Here is a 19,864-nt window from a genome sequence, read left to right as displayed (position 1 = left end):
CTAACATTCGCGACAGCTATCGCATCACTTGGGTCTCATTGACGATTCAATGCACAGTCTCCAGGTGCATGATCGTACAGTGTACAGTGACCAAAAACTACTCAACAGGTGTCGCGCGAAAGGATCTGGCACCATTGTCTTTCGATTTTTGTCAAACTCATGGCTCAATTTACATGCTGGCGCGTCTCGGTTCTTCCATTTGACGCATTACCGGCGCACGCGAATCGAGTGACTACCTACTGCGGAGCTCGACACTTCCCGAGTCGCCGAAAGCCACGAGCCAGGATCTACTACACGATTGCCCCCAGTATTCAGGCCGTCGGTGTCCCACTTCCACTTTTTTCTCTCCCTCTTACAGTCAACGATCTGACACACACAGTGCACATTCTGCAGTTTGTCTTACAATCAGGCGCATATAACACAAGCCAGGCCTGCGCATTGATGACCTTGCTGGACAGACAGGCGGATCCACTAGCGCAATCTAACCGTCTTACTCTGCGGCAAATGGCATGGGGAAGTTTTGGTACGTTTGAATAGAGGAAATACGTCAGCCGTATCCTAGAGACGGATCTGAAGCGCGTAAACGCGTAGATGACAGATGGCTGATAACATGGCACCACGTTTATTTGTTGCAAGGCCTCGAATAGCGGGTCTGGACGAATATTCAGGCAATGAAATACCACTGCTGTCTGTTTGCTCATCTAACTTCTTTTATCCTGTTCGGATGGATCGGGTTGAAACGATCTCAGTGACTGGCAAAATGGAAGGCCAATTATACCAACGAAGCCACTGTAACCAGCTCGACCACTTCTTGCCTCCCTCTACGGCTGCAGAGTTGAATTGCGAAAAATTTATACCGACAAAGTGAATTCAGACGTTCGCAATTCTTCCTCGTTCTGACGAAACTTACTTGGGAGGATAAATTAGGATAAATCGTCCCACTTTTCCACCCCGCGAAAATTTACCCCAAGGAAATTACGTAAGTTTAAAAAGAATATCAAACGGAAATAGGTGAAGCAGAATATAAAATCCAGTGTTTCAACTTTTTCAAATTGTATAATTTTTTCTACTTCGTCCTTTGTAGCAGGTATTTTGCTATAATTGCACGCAAGAAGATATAGAGCCATCGGTAAATCATTATTCAAAATTGCCTACAATTTCTCTGATGTGACCCTTAGTATAGAACAGAAACAGGTCGTCATACGTGTATCGAGTGGTTCGCTCCTCTTACCATGGTACAACCCTGTATGCTATCGATTACGGGTTCGACAACACGGGGCGCGTCTCAAGGCAAAATCTCTGACGTCTATCAAGTCTGGAGTCAAGACTCCTTATAACGCTGCTGCAAAGTGACGCCGGAGGACGAAGTCACTCTACATGACTACGGTATGCCTACGACGGCAACTGTGCGAGGAAGTTGGTATTGTAATCAAAGAGAAGGTAGTGGTGGAGTCGTGGGAACGCGTACTGGGGTTGTCTGGGTCACGGACCGTAAGAGATGCGGTTGCATTGGCTAACAGTCCGTGTGGAAGAGGCCGCAGCTTTTCACCACGTTGTACAAACTATTGGGAAACCTCACCCGCTACGCAAAATGTAATCGTGTTTGATCAGAAGTCTTAAAACTGCTCGTCTTGGACTAATGAAGTTTGACAGAATAGAGGATGTTGGAATGAACAAATAAATATAAAGGCATTTTCATGCTCAGTTCCTCCGCAGCACGTTCTTCACGCCCATTGACTATTTGGTTAAAAAAATTCCTCAAAGCTTTAATCACAGCATGAAAATATTTCAACGAAATCGAAAGGCCTGATTCAGGCAAGCGGTACGTCACGATGTTATACAGTATAAACATATCGTTTAAATATTACACTGCGGATGGATGTTTTCCCTTCGTCTCTCGACAAGACTTTCCGGCATTGTTGCGGTCTGATAGGCTGAGGTCGATAGGTGAGGCGGTAACGTTCGTGAAAGGCTAATGAAGAAGCTGCATTACCGGGGTGGCTACTTTCCCATGGTGTCCTTGTTCGCTCTTTCTTCGTCAGTTGCAGATGTGATTGTCGATTATCACCGTGGAACAAACGTAAAGCGCACAGAGGAAATGAGAACTGTTTAACGATAAGTTGTACACTGCAAACGTACTCGAATAATTCGGAACTGTAAGCTTGTTCGAGCCAAATTTTTCTGCTCTTTACATCGTGTCATTTTCAACTAAACTAATTTCTTACCGATTACCGGAAACTGATGACCATATTTGTCAAATACAGGATGTCAGTAACTCGGTACGTTGAAAATCTTGTTGAACGAAATCAAGGGCGATGTAGCGTAATATTTCTCCCACGTTTCTTCCGAATCGAAGTAGGCCGAGCTTAATGTCAAAGCAATTTTTCTACCGCTGAGGCCCCATAAGCATATTGAGGCAAAGGGCATTCCCGTTCGCACTTGGTTCCACTTTTTGTACAACTTTCACGAATTCGAAGTCGACACACGCGGCAGCTCCAGCAAAGTGTGTTTTGCCGTATAGCCATATCCAAATGTCGGCCTACTCTGTGCTTTTTATACAGAACGTAGGAACTCCGTTCGCAGGAGGTCAGCGGAATTTGTAACCTAAATTATGTCATAATATCTGATCCTTCCGCGAATGGAAGTTGTGGCGTAGAGCTAGGGGTTGTCTTATTTTTTACCGATCAAACATTGCCGACAAGTTTGACGGACATAATTTGGAGCCGATTTGTTGAGGTCATTCGTACCAAAGTCGAGATCACGCGTTGCCCCGTTTACCATTCTCAGTTTACCAATTTCGTAAGAAAGGGGTTGATCCTTGATAGTCAACCCGACGAACAGCCATACCATGAGCAGTAACCATAGGTGAAATCGCCACAATCTCCGCAGATGCATGGTGCCCACACCCTGGTACACGTATACTCGAGTCTCCCTCACCCAATTGCCCCCCGGGTAAGCACGCGGAGATGGAACCCTATGAAGATGCTATTCGCGAAGTGAGGTTCATCGTCGAGAGCGTCGAGAACTTGGTACACTGGGGATTTTGTATGCACCACGAGGATTCCGATACATATTCTCAGAATTTTATCAACTCTTCTCTCCGGCGTCGAAAAAGATACGTACAATACATGCTCGATAGAGTCCAGCGAGAGAGAAGGAGTGTAAGAAGAGCTAGAGAAGTCAGAAAAGAGGAGCAAGCGATCAGGCCGCGAAGGAAGCGGAGGAGGGGGTTGAAGAAGGGACGCTGCTGCAGGTAGAGATGTGGGGGGGGGGGGGGGGGGGTCCACAACGCACATGTGGATCAAACCGGTTGTAAGAAGCACAGATATCGCCGAAGTGCACCTGTATATACGCGATCATCTTCGTTTGTCACTTGTAATTTCTGCGCCATATCCACTTTTCCGGAATGCTTGATGAAGTGGAATAACGATAAATATAATTCACAATACGAAATATATTATACTTTGCCAGTTTCTTCCGTTACTGGCATTTGGACGTTCCTTAACTCCGTCGAACTTGTATAAAATTATGTTACACGTTGATTCAAGATTTTTAGGATACATTCTAGCAGCAGGATTGAGTTCAACTATGACATTTTAAAGATGATCGTAAAGCTACTAAACAACAACATCGGACGAATCTCTGACAGTGAACTAACGGCTGTAACCTGGTTACAGCAATATGCGGCAGCAAACCATTTGTATTTACTAATTGGATACGATTTTTTGAATTTCACTATTAGCCCAACGTGTCAAGAACTGGAAAAATAAATGTTGTACAATATACAGGAAGTCGAGTACTTAAAGATAGGTATAGATATACCGTACTGTGTAAATTTATGATAAATAGGCGCTGACCTGGATTTCGGAGAGTGCCTGCACAGCTTTAAAGCTGACCCCAGTTCACTTACCGATGTGTTCGCTAGCGTTACTCGTAAATCCAAAATAAAATTTTCAAATTTACAGAAGGCTGGTCTGTAAATAAAATCGTTGAAACGTTGAACAACACAACTTGTCAACACATACATTGGGATGAGACTAGAAAAAAAATCTCGATCTAATTTTTGCTGCAGGAAATCTTGACCAATTGTTACTTAGATGTCGAACTCTGATATTCTCCAGAATAGCTCCTACGACAAGCATCCGGCAATTACGCGAGCGCGTGTATAAGGATTAACGATGTTTTTTGTGCAGTTGGAAATGCTTGCGTGAGGTGAGAAAAGAAACGAAATTATTTTGGTCAGCCTTTAGAACTGCTGCGTAAGCCTATCGTTTCGGAAAGTTGTAGATTAGAATAAATTGAGAATCACCGTAATGATGAATAAGCTCAAAGTCCGATAGTCCCGCGCGTTCCGCTGAGAATGATAATCTTCCGTTTAAATAATCATAAGTATTCCTTAAAGTATTATAAGCAGCGTCCAGTTTTGTGGCTAAAACAAAGAATCGCAATAATATTCTCAAGAATGAACTAGAAACGCGCAAAGTAAAGTTTTGAGAAATTTCCAGAATACACGGATAGTCGTTTTGTAGATTATTTTATTCGAAAAACGCCGTCTGTGCAAACAAGCGTGTCGCTGTGGTTACAGTTTTCAGAGATGTTTACGCGCTAAAACTAACATGCACTAATATACACGATGAACTCATCGCTCCGCGAAATCATCCAAGGTGGCGAATCTTTCCTCTCTCCAAGGTAACCGTACGGTTCACGGTATAAACAGCATTATGTATTACCGGACGAGATAAGTTGTTGGGACTTGTCGCATACAATCAGAATAAATATTCTGATGGCACGATATGTCAGGGCTAAATATTCTATCAATACAGAGAAACGTCACGATAAACCGAAAACCTTATACAGGGTGTACCAACTTACATTACCGATTAAGATACTCCGGGCAAAAGTTGAACGGTTCCAAGAAGGTGCGACAATAGTCTGATTTTCGTTTCGTGCATACGCGGATAAATGAAAACTCCTATTTTCTATCCTGCAATAATGAGCAGCAAAGATTTCGCCATAAGTCATAAAAAAAAAAGGTTTGCAAACCAGTGTGGCCACAAATTTTTGGGAAAAAAATGTCGTGACATTTCCAAGTATTCCAGAACCTAAAAACTGGTTTCTCGTGACATTTTCCCGGTTCTAGTAAGTTACTAAAACCGTAATCGATCAGCTTATCAACTCTATATTCGGTTCAAATTCAATTCGAATTGAAGAAGAACATATTGTTACAAAAAATTCAGTTTAAGCCAATTTCTTTTCTCGACGAAATAAAGGAAACTTGTTACCTCGAAAAATCATTTATAATTCCCATGATAGAAAACTGACATGTTCAGTTTTTTCCATGACCAATTTAAAAATTCCCCAACAATTCCGGGTTTTCCATGACCCCTTCTAAGTACCCTAACGTTTCCAGGTTTTCCAGGTGTGCGGCTACCCTGGCAAACGTTGTCATCCGTTCCACCCCTACAACGACGAGGAGTTTCGGCAAGGAATTATACAGCAGCGCCCGCGGAAGGTACTCGTCGCATACTGATAGCGGGCACATGCGACCGAACGAACCGGTTCATCAAGCACCGCGACTCCCCCGCAGCCGCGTCTCCTCGCCAGCGAGCGAGCCGCCCGTTTAGCGCGAACGAAGCCGACGATAAATTATGGGACACCCGGTGCATAAATATAAAGGGGATCCTCCGTGATTATAAAGCCTCGAGTTGCGCGAATTCAGGATTCACCGGGAAGATAACCTATTCAACGTTGAGCCAACTCTCTATTTTCTCGGCTACTGCGCTCTGCGGGGATCGTTCGTTAGTGCTTAGTTACACACGAAAACTAACAATAAGGGGAGAAAGTACACGCGCGAACGAAATAACTATATTTTCAGGGGCATCCGAGCTTCGCAAAGATGTCCACTTCTGATGCAAACCTAACAATAAGCCTTCGTTACCGTCCCCCTCGTATACGCGGCACAATCCACACATGTAGCTTCGTGCGACAATTTCCAAGTGCGGGTAGTATCGTGGTGAAGCGTACAGAAACAGTCTAAAAAGTGAGGGTCGAAACCGAGGTTTATTTTCGTGTAACAAACAAAACTTCCGCGCATGCATCGCGTATATGATACGCGAGTATAATGATTATAAATTATGCCAGCTACTAGATCGATCGGTCACGTATATCGTTACGCGTGTCATGAGCGCAGACGACTGTTATTACGGTATGAGCATAAACCAAGGCATATGGAAGCAAACGAATAAATGATTTAACCTGGAGGACAAGGCAGTGGCATGGGGTGGGACGGGGAGGGCACAATTTTTATTGGAGCATCGTTGGCTACCCGAAAGGTGTCCGTACGGCAATGAAATTTTGTGAAAACGATCGGAATATGCAGAGAAAGGAACAGGGTACGGAAAGGAAGTAGACGAGGTAAAACAGAATAAGTGAGGAAACTATGAAACGAGTCGCAAAACTTTTGTAACACTTATTGTTGAAGGGAGGAGACCGGTTGAAAGGGACAGAACGGAAAAACGCGCATTCGTCGTTGCCAACAACTGAAAAGGCTGAGAAAGAGGCTTCAACAACAAGGCAAGAGTTTGGAGAGTAGACAGAAAGTTTTAGCAACTTTTCTCTCCTACTTACTTCATCCCCTTCTCCGCGTGGGCTTATTTAAGTTAATAGTTTCAAGCGAGTTCACATTAAGTGTACCATTCTATCGGGTCTAGTCGTGAACCGAAGCGATCTACGACCACCCTTTCTTATGTCGATTGTCATTTCTCAACTTTTCTTTCACCCTCGTACAACTTACACGTTTTAATTGAGTGGGTAACAACGATAAAAATTCTCTCATTCGTGTAAGGCTTACTCGCTAAGTAATTATAGATTCTAATGAGACTGCCTGCCACTTTGTTGGTTCACAAATAGTCGCTGGGGTTGGATTTTCGATAAAAATTTTGGAAAACCGATTGTCTCGCGCTAATTTTAAGTCAAATGATAATTTGCATATCTTGCTATTGCTATTCTATCTGCTCATATTCACTCTTAAGAAATATCGGGCATAAACGACAAGTTGAAACATGTACTAATTAGAGGGCCGGCACAGTCAAAATGCAGCACATCGGATGTACGTATACGTGTACTTTACACATCAATTATTATCAGTTATATTAATTACAGCACCACATGCAGATCAGATATCTCAGAGGATGGCTCTGAGCATCTGTGCTTGGGTTAAATGAATGATTAGGATCGAAATGTCAAGATAAAAGTTTAAAAATCCTTATCGACTGAATTTCTGAGAATAATGCGGAAAACCAGGCTACGCAATCTATTTCCGTGTCACCAGGGAGTCTGCTGGCACACGGTATATTGTAAATATATCCTTCCTCCATCGCCATTCACGCTTCTGAGTCAGCTCGGCGACTTTCTCATCCTCAACGCGTCTCCGCCGACGTTGTCCACAGCCGTCTTCAACGTCGTTGTCGATTGTTATTTAAAATGAGTGTACCTATGCACATTCGATGCATTCAGCTATGAAAGTACGAGTACATCTGCAAAGCATACCGAAACCCCCTATACGACACCACCTGGGCGTGAGTAATTCGGACGTGACAGAACGACTAATTGTTGACTGCATTTTTCGCCGCAGACGTCTAAACAAGAAAGGGTACCTACAAAACCTTATATCTTTGGAGAGCAATGATTTCAGGTCCGACGCAATTCTAAGCGTTATATACATTGGCGAACCTGGCTTTGATTTGCGATACACCCTGTTCGCCAATTGGATTGCAGTTCTCCTGGCAATTAGTTTCGTAAAACCCATCAAACAAGTCCCGAATTCCCGATTATAAACTGCGTGCAAGTTACGCTAAATGGTCGGTGAATTACCATAGCTACACGCTCAATGTTTCAAAAATTTCACAACACGTCTGGATGAAAATCTACCCGCCAAGGTAAGTGTACCATTTATTGATACGTTTAGACCCAATGATTGAACCATTTATTTCCCAAAATTATGAATCTACGGTAAAAATTGTGAATTTCTCGACGACTAAAACCAATTGCTAGACGCTTGAACATTACAAATTTATTTTTTTCATAATTTTAGAACTAAGGATCAAACAGATACAACTAAAACAGATCAATGATTGGGGCAGAGTCAATAACTGGAACACTCACCTGACTTCCGCGTTCGGCGTGACTCTGGATCAAATCATCTACAATATGCATAGGTTGTACCGTATCGTCGCAGGCACAGCTGTAGCCACTCCGGAGAGATATAACAAATATGTGCCGTTACCTTGGTATCCGTCGATGCTTGCACGTCCGCGAACCTTGTTTTCGGAAATGAATACGACGATAGTGCAGGCTTTCGACACTTTGCCAAGAATAACAGAGTAATGCCGCAAGTAAACCAACGCTATAGAAGACACAAAGCTGACGTTAAAAATATACTTGGAAAATTGCACCACTCGCCGCCCGGGAATTAACCCAGCATCGAAATTCCTGCCTCATTTTCTACTCTCCCCTTTCATACACCTACGAACACTATTATGCCATTTACGTATTTTACTATCTTACTACAAATCTCCCTACTAATACAACCGTATAATTTTCGTAAATCCTAGCAATTCACACGACAAGACGGCAAATATATACCAGCATTGGTCTGCTTCCTGGGGTTATTTTAGAAATTACAGTGTAATGCATTTTCAGTATTCAGATACCTACTCTTATCCTTGCAATGCAGGGTCACGAGACACGCAAAACTGATCAGGGATCCTGCCACAATGTACAAAAGTATTACAACTATACCTGGAATGAATGTATTATACCTATACTTTGCGGGCATTTATATTGTGAGTTTAACTTATTGTGCCTGGTTGTTGAACCCTCAAGAGCGTTGCATCGTACTTGGCGTGCAGAGCTATCGTTGTTGTAGGACTCGGTCAATACCTGAAGCGGGCTTTATTCGCATATTCGTGCCGCGATCGAAGATCTTTACCCCGCTCTGTCCCATCTTCTCCCTCTCTCTCTTGCTGGTCAATACCTCAATTCCAATGGATATCGCACCGACGTAACAAACCATTCTTCCGAAATTTGTATGCTGTCATTACACGTATATGCATATGCATCGTCTCTAATAATCTCAGATTCTAAAGTCCACGATTTTCTGCAACCTGCCCCCACCAGGCAACAAATCTTGTGCACAGACACATGTACTCGTGCAAATTCGCAACCAAAATGAATCCGGAACCTTCGAAGCTCCAGCTACATGGAACGTTCGACAAAAAAAAAAAAAAAAAAAACGGAGGAGACAAAAAGGCAAGAAAGTCCCCGCTGGCCTGGTTTACATGGTTTGGGTTTCACGAGGCACAAGCCTGTGTATCACGCTAGCACCGAGGGGCGTGTACCGCGGTGGGTAAAGTTTCACGTTATAGATTTGCCAACGCTGGATTACGAAAATAGGCTGGGTGAGAGTAGACCCTCGAGATGCACGTAAAAGTCGAGGAAGATGTTGCCACGGTAGTGTTGAAGGTGATTTTCAAATAAAATAAAAAGTATATGTCAGGGAGACATCGGGGGAAAAAGAAAAACGGTAGAAGAGGAGCGAGACCGACAGATTCAAAGGAGAAAAAATGAAGGAGCTGCAGCTGGCCGATACTCACTTAGTCTGAAAACCTTCGAATTCCTCTTGTTGCTCGGTGATGGAAGCTTCCAGGTCTAGGTAGGCACCGTAGTCACCGTCCTTGTATAACTGAAGAGCCGTATCGTCAAGCTATAACAGAGAAAGGAGAGAACACCGATCATTGCTATGTCTATTCTCGCGTGAAACATTCACGAGAATCGGGAACGGGAGAGTGAGAAGATTCGAAAAAAAAAATTGAGACGAATCAGTTGAACGCACGATATCACGCGGAAAGAAGATCACGATCGGAACTCGCAGTACCTGTATTGAGAATTTGGGATATTTGAAAATTAAAAAACTTTCGAATACATATTCATATTGGCTATCAAAACTACACTATTCTAATACGTAATATTCACTTCTGATTGTGCTTGTACACAAAATTGCAGTACATCTATAAATATAATAACTGCATTACGCAATCCGTAGCCAAGTACACAAACTTCGTATGAATAGGCTAATTCTGGATCAGAATTGGCTAGACTTTTTATGAGATTTCAATGAAAAATGAATTAAATTCAGAATACGAGATTCCTAACTCTAGCTACTCGCTATTATTGTTATTGCTGACTGTTGTCGAATACGCGACGGTTAAAATGGTTGCTTTATACGTAATTCACTTAGAATAAAATAGATAGAGATAGGCTTCTTCAATTGATTGTCAAATTTCGTATTTAATCATTATTTCAACGGAAAGCGCTCATGCGCAGTTCGTATGGGTATCAAATTACCGTTCAAGAGAATACCCGTCCGCCCGTTAGAAATATACATTCAATTTACCCGAGCTACTTCCAGCGCGAAGCAGAATATTTTGTGTACTCACAATATATGAAACAAAAATACTTGATTATGAATGAAGACAGGACGTACCGTAGCATTAATACGCAACGATAATAGGGCTCGGTGTAGACAAATGCTCAGACGGAAATGGCCGAGACGCTATAATCGAGACGACAAGCTTGGAGGGACCCGAACCGAGGATGTGACGTATTCGATCAAAAAAAACGAAAAATGGCCCGGGAAATGAACGAACGAATAGAGATGGACGAAAACGTAAGCAAAGAGGTAAGTGAGTAAGCCGATCCAGCACGAGCGCAAACACCGGTGGTGACCCATATTTCGAAAAATTTGTGGTTCAAAATAGTTAAGCGCTCGCTGCCACGCATGCGCACCACCCTAACCGACTGGACCTGCAAGATTCTCTCACAGATTCAACCGTTTCATCCTATTATTACGCATCTCGCTACCAGCCACGTGGGGAACGGTGGAATCGATAACTTATCTTACTTTCCTCGGTAAAATTTAAAAACTTCACAGAAACATTTTTTATTCCTATATTCCGAACCAGACATCACAGTCTTGTCTAACGTGGATGGCAATAATGTCCAGATCATGATTGACATGATCTAATAGTCACGCTGCAAGTGCAAACTCAAATCGATTCGAGTGTAATCTCTAATTTCCTTTGTTACGCGGAAAAGAAGAAAAAGAAAATAATACAATGCGAGGAGCAAAGGAAGGTGACTGCGAAAAATACCACCAAGTTGGGTGAAGCTATAAAATATACGACCCTGTAGGACTGACACTCACGAGCAAGAGAATTTCACCCGATAAATAAACCTGTTTTACAGCTGATACGTATATTTCTGTCAGTCAGATGCCCCCCCTACTGTATATATCTATGCATAATACATGCGCCGTGTCTACGGGTATTGTGTATTAGGTTTATATCCTTGTATACCGCGCGAGAACTGCGTAGTCGGTGAGAGGTCAAAAACGAGAGGTGAAAGAGGTGGTGGGGAAGAGAGAGGTGAAGAGGTAAGAGGGACGATTTGCACGGCGACGAGGCTGTGTAGGGGTAAGGATGTGAGGTATCCGACTATATCCACTCTACGAGTTGCAGAATATCTGTACGGCTTCTTCGCCTCCTTCGAGGGTTTCCCGTTTCTGCAGTTGAACACCTGCCAACCACTGCAAGATGCGGCAACTACACAGCTGTGCCCTGCGCCAAACCCCGTAGGTTGACGGAACCAACAAACGAAGCACAGTGGACCGGGTACGGTAACGCGATGCGAGGAGAAGGATCCATCCGGCACACAATGAGGCACATCGACACGCGAACACTCCGATGGCCCTTTCAGGCATGCCTCTCGGATGATCCTCGAAATTTGGTTTCAAAATGCGTGGGTGGTGTATATGTGTGTGCAGAGAGCGTAGAGGAGGATGAGCTGAAACTGAGGTGAAGCAGAAAAAGGTTTCAAACACCTGAAAACCTGGCGGCTGGGTACGGTCGAAAGGTTCGCTTTCGTGTAAGCTCTCGCCTTGTTACGGCCATCCTTTGGTGAAATTTTTGTCTCTCGAGGGCTGTTCGTATACGACGTCGAAGGTGTTACCCGGAACTCAGCCGCGTTTATGAGGATAACAGGAAAGAGAACATTGACATTTTTTCACATCTGCAAGGGTTGGAATTTTCTCAAGTTCTTCGTGATGCTGCAAGGCAGGTCCGCGGGTCTTCGTTCCCGAACGTATGTCCATCTTCATGCCACCAACTCCAGAGTTCTATACCGTAATTTCTTTGAAAAAAATGAATACAAAGTATTCCGTTTGTATTTGATTCACCCCCGTAACACAGGATTGATGTGGCCGCCACGATCCAAGCAGCGAATAAATGCAGAACGTGTTTGCCACATAGCTTTAAGGTTCGCTCTCGCCGCGGAGTGCGAAAATATTTTATCGTCGTCGGCAATCTTCGCCCTTAAACAAACGCGGTGTAGGCTCACCTTATTTGTTCCGTTATACCCAGAACGTTAAACGCGAGGCCAGTGAAACTGAAGAAAAAATTAATTTTTTATCAGATATTTTGTACGTTCTTTCTTTAATAGCCTCAGCGTCTCCTGGTTACGACATGGATACACGTTTAATTCTTGAAACAAAAGAAGTCTGGTTATCTCGACCGATAAAATATCGAATTGAATCGGCAGCGCTTCGATTTTGGCATTGCTATACGAGACAAAAGAGACAGCGAGGAGAATTAATAGAGAACATCGAAAAGTCAGCTATTGCACAGCAGGAAAGACTCTCAACGCCGCCAATCACCCAGACGAAGGAGCGAAACTCTGCTGAAAATTACCGACGACGCAATCCATCCGCACACACATGTCGCAGGGTTATAGAAACAAACATAACATGTGTAGAAATGGCCTTGCATATAGGCCAGTGAGCTGGACTGGCAGCTTTCTTTGAAAACCATTAAATTTCGACCAGTCTTCAGTCGATTTCTCACACGCGGTGGATTAAACGGAAGAATCATAAATATGCACAGGAGAAAATCGTGCCATATATAACGCACTCAATCTTTGCCAGCAAATGAATGCGTACTTTTCACTGTACAAGTAGAGAATGAATTCCAATTACAACGCGAATTTTAAAAGCCGCTTCAAACTCTCAGTTGATAAGATAACAAACGGATTCCACACTCAGAATTAGATACCGTGCCAACGCCGCGGCGTGATATTCATAATTATGAGAGTTTCAATACGTCCGCATAATGGTAACTTGCAAAATTACTCGGTGACCCGAATCAAGCCAAGGAATAGCCGGAACTAGGCGAGTCTTTTCAAATTGTTTCTATCAGATGTAGAAATTTTTACTTCAAGGTGCAACGCACGAAGTTAATTAATATTTAAGCGGTCGTAAGACAGTCGAGAAAAACCTGTCGAATTAAGCTTCATTTGGAAATTTTGACGAGTGTTTGGCCAGCCACAAGAAGGTGAGCCGGCCGCTATCTACGTTAATCGCAGATCACGGTTTCCGGCATGACATGTGTACGTACGACTGCGAGGAAATCGCGCAAGCAAACGTGCGGAGAAAAGACAAAATTTAACCTCATTTTCCATATAACCGCGAGGATTATCCAACCAGTCAACCGACATAGACGGTAATTTGGCTTTCCGCAGCGGGGCAATCACGGTACCTGCCACTGACGACAAATACACCAATATTTCGGTATGGCGTCGGTAGGTCTGCGCAAAGAAACAAGTCGAGATCGTGAATGGCTTGACGATTGGCAGCGGTGATCCGAAGGAATTGCCAAGACCTTTGATACCAAATCGTTTCCTCACGATCATCAGATGGGCTGCACGTTTCACAACGACGCGACACGTCCGTCGCAGAAAAACAAACGCGTGGAGTTTGACCCGTTTGGAAAATGTTCACCCCTGGACGTGGGTATAGTCGTCTTTTGTACGTATTCAACTTTCACTCGCTCCGCTCGACAAGTCGATAGGCTCGTAAGATTACATCGGATGGCGTCGAGACCGACGACGACGCGGGGGAACGGAGTAAAAACGATTCCTCCTCGACTTCTCGCAGGTGAGTCATCGCCGGGAGTGTGGCAGACGGTAGTAAAGGAGGCCAGAGTCGTTAGTCCGTTCTCCGTTCTCGGCTCTTTCTCCACAAGTAAACTTCATCTATTCGGTCTAGACCAGTTCAACAGCTTTACCTTGTATTTTCCTTGACAATTACGATCATACGCCCCGTGTCGAATGCTTTACAACGTGGTACTTGGGACGAACCTCGTCGCTTACCCTCAATCCAGATCGATACTCCTTACATAAAATTTGTTCTCCATTGTTAGAAACGAGTACAGGTAGGAATTATTTTCACAAATCCCCGTACGGCCGCATAGTTTTTCCAGCTACGCATATTGTACTACATACTTCGTACAACCGAAGCGAAAGTCGTTGAAATATCCGTGCGTTCCTTCCAACTGCCTTCACCCCGTCGTCTCAGGAGGACATCGTATACATTGTCTTGAATAAGTCACTCGGATCGCTTTTTATTTCTGCGTAGGCGGCAGTCAGCTGGAACGGAAGAACCGCCCGTCGAGGAGAAGAGTGAGACCAACGTACACCGCTCGGTGTGGGTAGCCTGGGTATTACGGAGCCGACTCACCGCGGTCCAGACTTACGTAATGTCTGTTTCTTCGTCGCACCGCTCGCATCCGATATAACAGTCGCAGTCGAAACCGGCATGCACGGACGGCGAGGGGTAGAATAATAACGGGAGAAGTTCATAGTTCAGACGGACCGCGTAACGTCCCACGATCGGTTCCACCGATCTTCAAAATCGTCATTAACGCTAACGCCCGGCATCAAGACTTCTGTGACACAAGTACCACGTGCCAGAGATCTCCACTTCGGCATGCTATTCACCTTGGTCTGCGAGCCTCGAAACCATTGCATAAATCCAACGTGTGAGTGCATACGCGCGCAGCTTGCCCGAAGGTATGTACATGGCGCGCCAATGTTTCGGCGCAGAGGTGGTGGTGTAGAATAACGCGGCTAGAGCGAACGGTATAGGTAGGCGTATATAGCCGCATGCACGATTCTCCGTACCTTCGACTTTAGACAGGTAAGTCGAGCCGAAGTCGATCCCGACGGAGGGGGAAGCGTTGCCTTACCTTTGGGCTAAACAATGGCTTCGTTCAACGTATGCACAGATCGTCGGATAGGCCATACTCCGTTCCCTCCGATCTCTCACGGCAGATATTATGCTGCCTCCTCGCGACGGACCAGCTATATAGGTAGGCACTCCGCGTATCGCGACCGCGGCATCAAGAGTCAAGCCACTCGTGCACTATCCACAATTGACAATAACCAGTTTCAATCCTCCCGATTAGGGGCGGCGAATGTCAGAGTTCACACGCCTCCCAACAAACCTCAGACTCTCAGGCTATTAGGATTGGCCAAGAAATCGACACTTGGACTTCATCAGCAGCGTTGTTAGCTGATATGAAAGCTGATACAAAAATTTACGTGGCTTTGAAAAACGGCAAGTGATTTACCGCGGCATTCGACTACGGTGTTTCAACTTAGAACTTTGTTACGTTTAAGTGAGAATTCGTCAAACGTCACTTGTCGTACTTGAGCACGCGGCGTCCAAAGTAAAACCACATGTACTGTGAGGAATCACGTAAACCGGTTTCAAATTATTTCGGCTGTGTCTGCTGCGCAGAGTGTAAACAGCCACCACGTACGCGGTAGTGCCATGCTGTAAGTTATCGAAAAACGACTTGTCCAGACCGTCACGATGCATGCATACCTGGGAGTACAGGTGGGCCGTTCGCGGAACGTTAAAGCATGAATTCACCAGAGAACGTGAACCACGGGGTGTGCAAAGCGGTAGAAGTCAGTCGTTGAACCTGCAAAGATGGGCGGGGATACATCATTGGTCGTTGCTCGTTCCTCGTAGGTTCCTGGTTGAGCGATCGCTAGGTTGGCTGATAGTTCGCATTACCGCGGGTCAGTTTGCCCCAGGGTTTGGCTTGGCGCGTATGGTTGCTCGTATGGTTAGTTGTCAGCCTGGGGTTCGCGTTACAGGTAGGTAAATACCCGTATACGTGCCTTGACATGCATTTCAGTCACATTCCCAGCACGGGGGCACATTACAACGAGACCCTCTACTAAGGCTCATTCTCGACACTCGCCTACGCACTCACAGCTATCTCAACAAGCCTGTGAGTATTGCCTCGGGATTGGCGGAGAATCGAATAACACTTGCTCAGTGAGAATGCATCTGCCTACGTAGGAGCTCAGCGATTCTAAATAGATACCCATTCGTGAAGAAATAATTATCGCTTCTGGTAGGTATAATAGTCGGCTTGAATAGACGGTCTTACTCGAGAATAAGAATATACATATTCTGCTATATTGTGCAATTTCTACATTCAGCTAGCATACTGCGACAGAAAAATTAAACGATCAATTCGCTGTCAAGTCGATGTATCACTGTTTTTCACAACTTTTTTTCAAGAAAGTATTTTTCCAAGGCAATTGGATATTTGGCCATTGGCCAAGAAACAAAAAAAAAAAAAAATAGCCACAAAGGTGGGAACGTGGGATTTAAATATATCATAAGAAAAAATCATCGCATCAATAATTTGTTGTAGAATGGCTAGACAGATATCACTCCTCAGGCTTCGGAAGGTCAGATTAACGAAGCGACACCGAAGCCCCTGTTATTTGTTACTCGTATGTGCCTCGCAGTGAGCATAACAGTTACCCCCCTGCGCCATACCTGCACGTGCACGTGAAGGAGGGTTGCCTAAGTCCTACTACCGCTATTCAATACAAACCGATTCACCCAGAGGCAATACTTCTACAACACACCCACGTTACTCATTTCGTCAGGGTAACGGGTCACAGTCTTTGCAAATAGAAACACTTACGACACAAAAAACTGGTGTGTCTAAGCATATAGGTTTCGAATTTTTATACTTATTGTCTAGCGTTTATTTTCTTCGAGAACACGAATACTTTTTCTCTTGATATGTGATTGTTTCAAGGATATGATTCTTGGTCAAGAGTGTTTCTTTGTAGTAAAATCATTGGAAAAACTGGGACGCCCTTTTGGTTCGTGGCCCTCGATAAATTTTTCTAAATCCTGTGCATAGTAACAGTTCAGGAACAAAACCACTTTAATATCTCACATAACACCGGAAAAATGGAGCGATATTAGTAACGTCTCCCACAACCGAAATTATCAAAATGCGTATGTACTTGTACATTGTATGTATTATATCGTGTTGCAAACTAAGGCGATTATAGTATCGTGTTAGTATGTATGTAGAAGTAGTTATCTACGGAAATGGTAGATCCCCGAGCAGCACCCCGTTCATTCGCATCATGTCGGTAAGAACGAAACAAGTACGCACAGGAAGGTAACCATAAGGAGAGTAAAGAAGGAAGGACGAAGAGCAAAGAACGAACTGTGATAGGTCCGTGTGCCTGCATAAATAGTTAAGTGGAGCTGGGTATTGAACATCACGTAGTCTTAGCCGATTCAACCTAATCTCCCCGACACAATAGTCTATCGAGTGCAGTTTGACCCAGCTGTGCATACGGCGGAGGATCATGCAGCCCCTCGATGTTGCAGAGACAGTTTGCCAACGTTTGGTTTACATATTCCGAGTCGCGGTATGACAGTCGCAATTATAATGGCTCATACATCCAGGGTCGTAGAAATTTTACACGTGCATGCGCCATGCTGCAGCTTGTACTCGAAACAGACGACCGTTTCGAACGATCTTGGGAACGTCAGGTGGACATTTGGGATGCTCGGTTTACGTCGTTATAACGGTTCGTTTCCCATTAAAGTGTCGTTCACGATATAAATGAATTATCAACGGAATCGCATTATCTGATCCTGCCGCACGCTGTAAAAGTTTTGCCGTTATTTGAGAAGAACCTGTTCGTGAGCTCGTTAGAACTAACGGTTTATGTTTTTTGTTACCTTATTATAAAGATGCATTATCAATATTACTAATATTTCACTCCAGTCACGACATTCAGCTTTAAATCTATACGAGAATCCGCGAAGGATTAAAAAAAAGTCCACGTTGCTCCAATAACGAAGTATTGCGAATAACCGCAGTTTGCATCTCTTTTGTTGGCAAATAAATTGACCCGCTCTCGCACCCTACGGCAGCTCGCTCGCTCTGTATTCGATGAGAAAGCCGTGAACTAGAACATGCTGACCCAAATCTTCCCAGCTGCTTCGTACTTGCATCTGTGGGACTCTTATCCTCCTTCGCACCCAATTGCCCCGTTATGCCTCACATTACACCGTGGCCCGCGGACCTCGGTGCGTAAAAGGGAGGAAGACCATAACAGACAAACAGAAACGAAGGCACGGGCCGTGGTGAGTGCAATGCTATAAATCCTCGATTACCTCACCGACGGTCGCTCTGTTTTTAGGGTATTTTTGCGTAAATTTTGGCTCTATTCTGCCGTTCATGCCGTTACAGAGACACGGTTGCTCTTTGTGCGAATATCATCAAGTATGGAAGAAAGAGGTCGCTAAAAGAGGATGCATCGAGAACAGGGGGAAGCTGATATGAAAGGAAGTCAAATTTCCGCGAGGTTCCCGCGACAGAAGTCTCTGACACCAATAATCAGCTTGCACTGTGCCTCGCGCTTGCATTGTTAGCGCTACCATTTCCTCAGATCCGAAAAATATGCTCGATCAAAGCTGTGGCAAACCCGAAAGAGAAAAATTGAAATGCCCGTATGTTAGTGATTTTAAAAATAGTCACGTCTATTTTACAATTATGTTTGCGCAATGGATGATAGCCGATATACAGTAATTAAGAATGACCGGAAATGTCAGGTTGATGACGCGTGTTATCATTCCGGAAAAAATATACGCAATGTGGACTACAAATCAGGTCAACGATGTTCAAAGTAAGTGCAAATATCACGGGACAATCTTCATGCAGCTTTTGCCGGTCTATCGATATGTTGTAATCCCATTTGCTCCGGTTGGCAAAATTCAAGGAATTCGCAGAGGACAACCGCGGGTCGTTGGCGAGGGTGGTTGAAGAGGTAAGAAATTGAGGTACGATCCTGTACATGCGACACAAAACGCCGGAACTTGACACTTTCGTGTAAATTGTTTAGGCGCTAGAGCTCTACGGGTATCGTCGGTATCCCCAAAGTTAGCGAAAACTCGAGAGAAAAGACGCCTCGCGACGATACTTTGGACGGGGAATTCAAGTTTCTTGTTTGGGATTCTTTGGGCTGCGCAAAAGAAGCGCAGGTTCGAGCTCTCTCCCAGCGAATGGTGCTTCTGTTTCAATTTCGTGATTTCAAAGGTTGAATCCCGCCTGATCCCCGGAAAATTGGATACGTGATGGGATTTCAAGGATCACACTGAAATATTTTCAAACCATAGAAAAGAGCCAAACTTTACACAGCTTACTTCAGAACTTGCTCGCTCACCTGTAAAATGTAAAAAGACTGGACGGCCCGTTTCTTTCGAAGTTTCGAGAAGATAATGAGATACAGACCCGTGGCCAATAGGGAATGATACAACTCAATAAAAACCAGTTACGTTTATCATCAAAATTACGGCTTGCAAAAGAGAATTAATATCAACATACATTATAGGAATAATTTGGACACGGTTGTAAGTTCTCTGCCCGATTACATGCAAGCAATGTTTGTAGCTATCTTAAACAACTTCGGCACAGTGCAAGCAATTTCCTTGTCACTTTACAAGCTTGTCGACAAGCAAATTAGCTTCACATGCCTACAGGTATATCATATACACGTACGCCTATCGAGGAAAAATTGATGGCGAAGTTTATTTCTACAGTTACACACTACAACGATCGGCTGGGTTCAGTTACGC

General features: G+C 44.2%; 1 protein-coding gene across 6 annotated transcripts in view; it reads right to left on the bottom strand.

The window, feature by feature from the left end:
• Positions 1-19,864, bottom strand: part of Fhos (Formin homology 2 domain containing) — a 69,384-nt gene that overhangs the window by 34,868 nt on the left and 14,652 nt on the right. For all 6 annotated transcript variants that reach the window (XM_069133975.1, XM_069133973.1, XM_069133972.1 and 3 more), the window contains one exon: positions 9,654-9,763. In XM_069133975.1, coding sequence (XP_068990076.1) covers positions 9,654-9,763 — 110 coding nt within the window. The remainder of the gene's footprint in view (positions 1-9,653; positions 9,764-19,864) is intronic.

Source organism: Neodiprion pinetum, chromosome 2 (genome assembly GCF_021155775.2).
Source record: "Neodiprion pinetum isolate iyNeoPine1 chromosome 2, iyNeoPine1.2, whole genome shotgun sequence".
Lineage (NCBI taxonomy): Eukaryota > Metazoa > Arthropoda > Insecta > Hymenoptera > Diprionidae > Neodiprion > Neodiprion pinetum.
This window is presented reverse-complemented; position numbering and strand designations above follow the sequence as displayed.